The sequence below is a fragment of the Hypanus sabinus genome, unplaced genomic scaffold (assembly GCF_030144855.1).
Source record: "Hypanus sabinus isolate sHypSab1 unplaced genomic scaffold, sHypSab1.hap1 scaffold_852, whole genome shotgun sequence".
Classification (NCBI taxonomy): domain Eukaryota; kingdom Metazoa; phylum Chordata; class Chondrichthyes; order Myliobatiformes; family Dasyatidae; genus Hypanus; species Hypanus sabinus.
This window is the reverse complement of record NW_026781705.1, coordinates 159,046-168,351: the sequence shown is the minus strand read 5'-3', so window position 1 is coordinate 168,351 and position 9,306 is coordinate 159,046. Positions and strand designations below refer to the sequence as shown.

General features: G+C 45.8%; 1 protein-coding gene across 1 annotated transcript; it reads left to right on the top strand.

Moving 5' to 3' along the window:
- The first annotated feature begins 589 nt into the window (after positions 1-589).
- Positions 590-9,306, top strand: LOC132390305 (carcinoembryonic antigen-related cell adhesion molecule 5-like). Its single transcript, XM_059962922.1, has 8 exons — positions 590-668; positions 789-1,070; positions 1,223-1,480; positions 2,338-2,461; positions 2,861-2,916; positions 3,317-3,381; positions 8,411-8,452; positions 9,192-9,306. The coding sequence occupies exons 1-8, from the start codon at positions 590-592 to the stop codon at positions 9,264-9,266; spliced, it is 981 nt and encodes a 326-aa protein (XP_059818905.1). The 3' UTR covers positions 9,267-9,306.

Genomic DNA, 9,306 nt, shown 5'->3' with positions numbered 1-9,306 from the left:
CAGCTCGCAGGCACTCTACAAGAGCGCCCAGCACCAACCTGATTTTCCCAATCTATCTTCCTATTGAAATCCCTCCTTACTTATTGTAACAATGCCCTTTTGACATGCATTTTCCATCACACGTTGTAGTTTTAGGCCGCATCTTTGTTCTGTTTAGCGGTGTCTGTGCAATTCCCATCAGGGACTTTTACCCTCGCTGTTCCACAGCTCTCTGCACATTGGTTTAATACATTCCGACCCACTTTCACCGCTTTCTAATAAGTTAACTTCATTTTTCACCAGCACAGCAACGTCGACCCGCTTGTCCTCCTGCCGGTACTTTCGATACAATATGTATCCTTGGACTTCAAACACCCGGCTATCACCTTTCCGCCGTGATACAATGTTGCCTTCAATATTATAGGACTAATTTTGTAAGTCTTATAAGATGTGTAAAGACAGAGTATACGAGGAGACACGTTTATTCTCATTTGTTCCAGAGGACAAGTAAACTCTAGCCAAGTTGCTTAGTCCCCCGAAAAACAACAGTAAAACTTTAAACTCTGCCGGAATTCCATTCCATCGGCGATCTGACCTGATATCGAAACACATGAGGATAAGAGACAGGAATGGCGACGATATTGAGTTGGAGACACATAAATTTTCTGAACGTGCAGAGAAAACCAAGTGTAAAACAATTTGCAGTTTGGTTGTATTTACAGAGACAGGGATCTTGAGTTGGCGAACCAATTGTTATGAACATGATGTCGCTGAAAACAATTGTAACTCCATTTGAAATTCAATTTTAGATCCAGTGGCAGTGACCGGGGTTAATGTGGTGACCAATAATTCCACTCCCCTGGTAAACCTCGATACCATCGCACTGAGTTGTGACGCGTCGGGCGCTGTTCAGACACGGACATGGTTCAAGGATAACCAACCCATCCAGGAAAACGGCAGAATATTTACATTTCCCGACAGGGCGAAACTGACTATAATCGGTGTGAACAGAAATGACGCAGGGACGTACAAGTGTATCGCCAGCAACTCCATCAGCAGTGGCGCTGGAGAGACCTACGTGCAAGTTTACTGTAAGTCCACAGTTGGTCAACCGCATTCTTTTGTATCGGATAGTACATTTATTAACATGTGTTCTCTTTGTAGAGATGGAACAGAGAATGTAAGAATATCCCGGATCAACCAGGAAATTACTCTAATCAATATATTTATTTTTATTTTACAGATGGACCAGAGAAGGTCAGAATTGTACCGGAGCGTCCAGTTGTGTCCAATATTGTGTCAAACCTGACATTAACTTGCTTTGCTCTGTCAGTCCCCTGGGGTATATATGCATGGTACAACGGGAACAATCTCCTGCAGACAGGGCAGGAACTCACCCTTGTGTCAATGAGCTCGGTTAACGTGGGGTGTTATACATGTCGGGTTACTAACGACGTAACCAAGAGGAGCAGTAACCTCACTGTCCATGTTACCGCACAAGGTGACTGAATGAGTCTCTCATTTCTCCGTGTAAACCCGATGATCAAAGATCCAAACCATTTCCCTCTCACTCTCTCCACACTCCATACATTGTCTCTTACTTGTAAATGGCTGATCAGATTAAATTAATAATCGATTTAAAAGAAGACCCTGAACGACACCACGAGCATTGAACCAAAAGTAGTGAATAAAAATGACTTCGCCATTCACAAGCCACCCACTAATTTAAATTCAGAACTTCCGTGAGAACGGATGAATTATATTCCTGGTTTGAGAACACCGTGGGTAGAAACACAAGCACAGCTCGAAACCGACAGGGCAACATCGGGGGAGATGAACTGTAGAGCAGTGATGTATCAGGATTTCAGTGAGGTGTTGGACCAGGTTCCCAACGATGAGATCATTCGGAAAGTCAGGATTCACGGGGCCGAGAGAAGCTTGGCTGCGTGGGTTGATCGGTTACAGAAGGAACACAGTAGTAATGGATGGCAGGCATTCTGCGTGGGCGTCATACAGTCAGAAAATGTGGAAGAGCCGGTGCTGGTTTTTTTTTTATCTTAGTGACAAATTGAATGACCATTTCCAGTCGCTGAATTCTCGTTCATTCACTTTACCTTTCCTGTTCACCCCTCTCCGGAAGCAGGTGATTCCCAGATCTCCTTGCGTGGTGAGTTGAAATCTATGTTGTCTTGATTGATTACAGACGAATGGCATCGACATGATGTCAGAATATTGGACCAAACCGATGTTCAATGTCGAGACAGCGTCCGGAACGATTCAGAGCGTGGATCAGTCATCATTTCTAAAAAATAAGATGTGTTTTCGCAATGTAAGATTGATGTTTATTTTCTGTGTTAGGAGCAAAAACAGATGAAAGTTGTACCCTCACCTCTGGCGCGATCGTGGGCATTGTACTTGGCTTCATTGGCGTGGGCCTGATCGGCGGAGTCAGCGGATGGTTGATCGCGAGGAAAACGGGAGGGTAAACGCATTTCTCTCCGAATCTCATTTCTACCTTTAATTAGTGTTTGAGAATTTCGGCGGAAACGGCTTCTGCTCGGATTCAGGGGCATCTGTGGACCGAACCAGCATTCCGCATTCACGCCGGAGTTGTTTGTCTGACATTTGAACGTCTCTCTGAAAGAGGTTTGCGTGCAGCAATGTTTGTGTGGAAAGCTGAGTGTGTCAAAAAGGCCCGGGCAATTTTCTCCACTTTACCCATTGCGGTGACTGGAATCGGGCATCTGATAACCAGTGCAGTGAAAGGGGATTCTAGAGAGGATCAAATGGAATTACAGGAGCCGTTCTCATTCGGTGTACCAGTGCAGGAAAGTGACATTTCGCCGGATTCATGTATTGATCTTTGTTTCTGTCTGTTCAGGATCAAAGATCCACCGCAATCCAAACTCGATACCAGCATCAATTCCGGAAGAACAAGTGAGTGAACTCCGTTTTTAACTGTTCAATTGCTGAGCCCGTGGAAATTTAAACATCTGATTTAACTTTAGGAGCTCATCGTGCACGGGAGATGGAGGTTTTCATCCGAGCGAATGGTCACGAATTATGCGACTTCTGCCGTTGGGTTTTCCACTTATTTAAGTTGGAAATTTCTGCTCAATATTACAATATCAGCGGAGAGATGGAATGGTAGTTCATCCAATTTAATTTCTCTTCATATTGATCAATATCGGCCCTCACTTCCTGGGTCCGGCGATGGGTGGGAAGGAAGTTCACGCTATTAATGGCGTTTTGTTCTGGGCCGGGTTGACGTCTGCTGTGTTCAACAAGGGCTCCCGACGCTCTGCACCGTTGTGACAAATCCGTTTTGTTCCCACAGGCCCCTTGGACACAGAGACCGTGAACACATCGCAAAACTACGAAAACTTCCCAAGGAATGAACAGGTAGGCTGGAGCTGATCTCAGTCATTGTTTCGCAAAGAGGATATAAGATCGGAGGCGTCCATCGGGCCTTTCGGCATTTAATAAGATCCTGGATCTCCTTTTCAGTTATTTGAGAAACAAGACATCATATTCCGGACAGTAGACCCAAACCGCATGAGCTTATCACACAGGTATTTCTGTTCAATTCCCTCTTCTTCTGCTGTCCACTCTGGCCTCTTATCTCTTATCTTCACCTGCCCATCAACTCCCCCTGGCGCCCCTCCTTCTTCCCATTCTCCTGTGGCACACTCGCATCTGCAATCTGATCACTTTTTCTTCAGCCTTTCCCATTCCCACTCATCGGGCCTCACTTATCAGCTCCCAGCCTGTCCTCCCCCTGCCCAACATTTTGTTCAGGCGTCTTCCTGCCCCCTGCCCAGCCCAGTAGAAGGGTCACGGCACAAAACGGAAACGCATCCATTAATGCTGCTTGACACTCTGAGTTCCTTCTGCATTTATTCTGTGGTGCTCTGTTACCAACACCTGTAACATTTCCACAGAATCCATAAATACTGCACGATACAAAATCTTATTTTACACTTGATGTAACATATTTAGCACATAGAACATAGAATAGCACAGCACATTACAGGACCTTAGGCCCACAATATTGAGCCGAGCCTCAAACCCTGCCTCCCTTATAACCCATCTTAAATTTCTCCATATACACGTCTAGTGGTCTCTTAAACTTCATTAGTGTATCTGCCTCCACCACTGAATCAGGCAGTGCATTCCACGCACCAACCAGTCTTTGAGTGAAAAACCTTCCTCTCATATCCCCCTTGAACTTCCCTCCCCTCACCTTAAAGACATGTCCTTGACTAATCTGTTGGAGTTTATTGAGGGTGTAACAAGGATGTTAGACGAGGGTAAGCCAGTGGATGTTGTGTACCTAGATTTTCAGAAGGCATTCGATAAGGTGCCACATAGGAGATCGGTGAGTAAAATCAGAGCTCATGGCATTGGGGGCAGGGTTTCAACATGGATAGAAAACTGGTTGGCAGATAGAAAGCAAAGGGTAGCAGTGAATGGGTGTTTCTCGGACTGGCTGGAGGTGACTAGTGGGGTACCACAGGGCTCTGTATTGGGACCACAGCTCTTTACGATTTATGTCAACGATTTAGATGAGGGCATTGAAAACTATATCAGCAAGTTTGCTGACGATACTAAACTGGGTGGCAGTGTGACATGCGAAGAGGACGTTAGGAGAATACAGGGAGACTTGGATAGGCTGGGTGAGTGGGCAGATACTTGGCAGATGTCATTCAATGTGAATAAATGTGAAGTTATCCACTTTGGAAGCTGGAACATGAGGGCAGAGTATTGTCTGAACGGTGTAGAGTTAGGTAATGGAGAAATGCAAAGAGACCTAGGAGTCCTAGTTCACCAGTCAATGAAGGTGAATGAGCAAGTGCAACAGGCAGTGAAGAGGGCAAATGGAATGTTGGCCTTTGTTACAAGGGGAATTGAATACAAGAGCAAGGATGTCCTTTTGCATTTGTACAGGGCCCTGGTGAGACCACACCTGGAATATTGCGTACAGTTTTGGTCTCCACGTTTAAGGAAGGACATTCTGGCAGTTGAGGAAGTGCAGCGTAGATTCACTAGGTTGATTCCTGGGATGGCAGGGCTGTCTTATACAGAGAAATTGGAGAGATTTGGCTTGTACACGCTGGAATTGAGGAGATTGAGAGGGGATCTGATTGAAACGTTTAAGATAATTACAGGATTTGATAGGATTGAGGCAGGAAATATGTTCCAGATGATGGGAGAGTCCAGTACCAGAGGGCATGGATTGAGAATAAGAGATCAGTTATTTAAAACAGAGTTGAGGAAGAACTTCTTCTCCCAGAGAGTTGTGCAGGTGTGGAATGCACTACCTCGAAAGACGGTGGAGGCCAATTCTCTGGATGCTTTCAAGAAGGAGCTAGATAGATATCTGATGGATAGGGGAATCAAGGGATATGGGGACAAGGCAGGGACTGGGTATTGATAGTGAATGATCAGCCATGATCTCACAATGGCGGTGCAGACTCGAGGGGCCCAATGGTCTACTTCTGCACCTATTGTCTATTGTCTATTGTCCTCTTGTACTGAGCAGTGGTGCCCTGGGGAAGAGGCGCTGGCTGTCCACTCTGTCTATTCCTCTTAATATCTTGTACATTTCTATCACATCTCCTCTCATCTTCCTTCTCTCCAAAGAATATATTCCTAGATCCCTTAATCTCTGATCATAATGCATACACTCTAAAACAGGTAGGTAAATCTCATCTGTACCCTTTTCTATGCATCCAAATCTTTCCTGTAGTAAGGATACCAGAACTGGACACAGTATTCCGTGTGGCCTAATCAGAGTTTTATAGAGCTGCATCATTGCACCGGGCCTCTTAAATTCTATCCCTCGACTTATGAAAGCTAACACCCCATAAGCTTTCTTAACTACCCCATCTACATGTGAGGCAAACTTCAGGGATCTGTGGACATGTACCCCCAGATCCCTCTGCTCCTCCACACTACCAAGTATCCTGCGATTTACTTTGGAGTTTGTTCTTCCAAAGTGTACCACCTCACAATTCTCTGAGTTGAACTCCATCTGCCACTTCTCAGATCACTTCTGCATCCTATCAACGTCTCTCTGCAATCTGCCGGAATACTCTACACTATCCACAACACCACCTTCCTTTCTGTCATCTGCAAAGTTGCCAACCCAACCTTCTACCCCCACATCCAGGTCGTTAATAAAACACAAGAAAAGTAAATGTGCCAGAACCGATCTTTGTGGAAAACCACTCGTCACCAATCTGAATGTACTCCCTCCACCACAACCCCCTGCTTTCTGCAGGCAAGCCAGTTCTGAATCCACCAGGCCAAACTTCCCTGGATCCCATGCCGTCTGACTTTCTTAATACGCCTACCGTCTGGAACCTTGTCAAATGCAAGTAGTTAGGGTGTTTCAGCTCTCAGTTTCCAGCAGCTGGAGAATTTAAACAGAATCCATAATTACTGTACGATGCAAATTCATATTTTAGCCTTGCTGTAACATATTTCATATATGTGTGTTTTATAATGTCTGATCAATATGAGTAACGGCGGAGACTCCACAATCACACACAGAGTGAAGCCAGCGCCAGGTTTGTACATTTCTGTCTGTGATCAACAGTGATCTCTGTGAGCGTTTAACAGAAACAGCAGCCTCCGCTAAACAGCCTGAGGCCACGGGTCCACATCCCCAACCGCCACTTACACGATCTAATTCAAACTTATCTCTCATGGCGAACGGTTCTGAAAGAGAGTTCCTGGTCAGGTAACATGTATCATGCTGCCCGAATTGCTGAATGCAAAGGAATGCTGTCAGGGAAGAAATATATCAGACCATAAGACCATAAGACAAAGGAGCAGAAGTCGGCCATTCCGCCCATCGAATCTGCTGCGCTATTTCATCATGAGCTGATCCAATCTCCCCTTTAGTCCCACTCCCCCGCCTTCTCACCATAACATTTCAAGCCCTCGCTGTTCAGATACCTATCAATTTCTGCCTTAAATACACCAAATGACCCGCCCTCCACTGCCGCCCCTGGCAACAGATTCACCGCCCTCCAGCTGAAAAAAAATCGCATCTCTGTTCTGAGTGGGCGCCCTGCAATCCTCCAGTCATGTCCTCTCGTACTAGACTCCCCCACCAGGGGAAACAACTTTGCCACATCCACCCTGTCCATGCCTTTCAACATTCAAAATGTTTCCATGACGTCCCTCCTCATTCTTCTAAACTCCAAGGAGTACAGTCCAAGAGCGGTCAAACGTTCCTCATATGTTAACTCTCTCATTCCCGGAATCATTCTAGTGAATCTTCTCTGAACCCTCTCCAATGTCAGTATATCCCTCCTTAAATAAGGAGCCCAAAACTGCACACAGTACTACAAGTGAGGTCTTACCAGTGCCTTATGGAGCCTCATCACATCCCTGCTCCTATACTCCATTCCTCCAGAAATGAACGTCAACATTGCATTCACCTTCTTCACCACAGATTCAAACTGGAGGTAAACCTTGAGGGTATCCTGCACGAGGACTCCCGAGTCCCGTTGCATCTCAGAACTTTGAATTCTCTCCCCATTTAAATAACAGTCTGCCCGTTTATTTCTTCTAGCAAAGTGCATGACCGGACACCTTCCGAGATTGTAATTCATTTGCCACTTTTTTGCCCATTCCCCCAATCTATCCAAGTCTCTCTGCAGACTCTCTGTTTCCTCAGCGCTACCGGTCCCTCGCCCTATCTTTGTATCATCAGCAGACTTAGCCACAAAGCCATCTATTCCATAATCCAAATCGTTGGTATACAACGAAAAAAGAAGCGGCCCCAACACGGACCCCTGTGGATCACCACTGGTAACCGGCAGCCAACCAGAATGGGGTCCCTTTGTTCCCACTCTCTGCTTCCTGCCAATCAGCCAACGTTCTATCCACGTATGTAACTTCCCCGAAATTCCATGGGCTCTTATCTTGTTCTGCAGCTTCATGTGCGGCACCTTGTCAAAGGCCTTCTGGTAATCCAAATACACAACATCCACTGCATCTCCCTTGTCTAGCCTACCTGTAATTCCCTCAAAAATCTGCACTCGCTTGTCAGGCAGGATTTCCCTTGAAGGAAACCTTGCTGAGTTCTGCCTATCTTGGCATATGCCTCCAGGTACTCCGTAACCCTATCCTTGACAATCGACTCGAACAACTTCCCAACCACCGATGTCAAGCTAACAGGTCTATAATTTCCTTTTTGCTTCCTTGCCCCCTTCTTAAATAGCGGAGTGACATTTGTAATCTTCCAGTCAGTATTCTGCGTGAATCAGGAACACGCAGTCCGTCGAACAGCGAACTCCCAGCAGCAATGAATGTGAAAACCGATACCCTCGGGGTTTAAATGTGCAGAGTCAGAATACAATTGGTGCTCGCTTGGTTAAACGTCACGATAAAAATAAATCGCCTTTTCTCTTTACAGGGCTCAAAGAACAATACACAAGATGGAAACTCCACTTACACGGTGAGGGAATTATTTGCGTCTCTCCCTTTTTGAAGTAATTGTTCCCAACTCACACAGTAAGAAACAGACCCTGAAGTGAGACATTCGACAGCGAGAATGACGTCGAAGAGACGGCAATGGGGGCAGCAGAAATGGCGGATGAACTCATGAAGTATCATGTGTTAGTCTGGACTGTGGAGCACAGCCTGGTCCCTCTGTCCCACGGTCTTTCCGAGCCGATTTGTTACATGTGTCCAAGTCCTTTTCGGTGTTCGTCCAATTCTCCTCTATCACAGACTGCGTTTGTTATTAACTTTTGCTACTCACAATGATGTACTTCCGTTTAACAGGGACTGGTTCTGGGCGACCGATCTGTTTACAGTGATCTGAAGAGGTAAGCGAGCAGAACATGAGGCTGTCGATGCCAAGTATGACTTGCAAAGGGAACACATTCATTATTGTCAAGCCGATAAGTTGAGCAGAGCCCCGGCTGTGAGTGATTCCAAGTTACCCAGTGAATAACAGATGAGAGACATGTAACACTGTGGGACTGGGGTCAGGCGGCGAAGGGCAGCAAGTCATAGCTATTCAGAGGAATAATTGTCATGGGCCTGTGGCCTTGCGAAACAGATTCTGCAAATTCTCATTGACACGATTTCCGATGCCGAATAATGAAATATCGCCCGTATTCTGACTCACCAACTTTATTTCCTTCCGGTTGCTAAGAGAGCCAACATGAATTGTTTATTTATTCCCTCAGATGACGTCACTGGTGAATAGAAGAGGACGGTTGGCCGGGAATTCACACATGAGAAGGACAATCCTCGTGGAATGAGCCACCGCTCAAAACATCTGTTAGTTTTTATATACAACCG

Excerpts from the sequence above, each read along its gene's own strand:
- LOC132390305 (XM_059962922.1), top strand. The coding sequence starts at position 590 with ATGAGGATAAGAGACAGGAATGGCGACGATATTGAGTTGGAGACACAT. Across the intron at positions 2,917-3,316 it reads CATCAATTCCGGAAGAACAA|GCCCCTTGGACACAGAGACC; the intron begins GTGAGTGAACTC and ends TTGTTCCCACAG. Across the intron at positions 8,453-9,191 it reads ATGGAAACTCCACTTACACG|ATGACGTCACTGGTGAATAG; the intron begins GTGAGGGAATTA and ends TTATTCCCTCAG.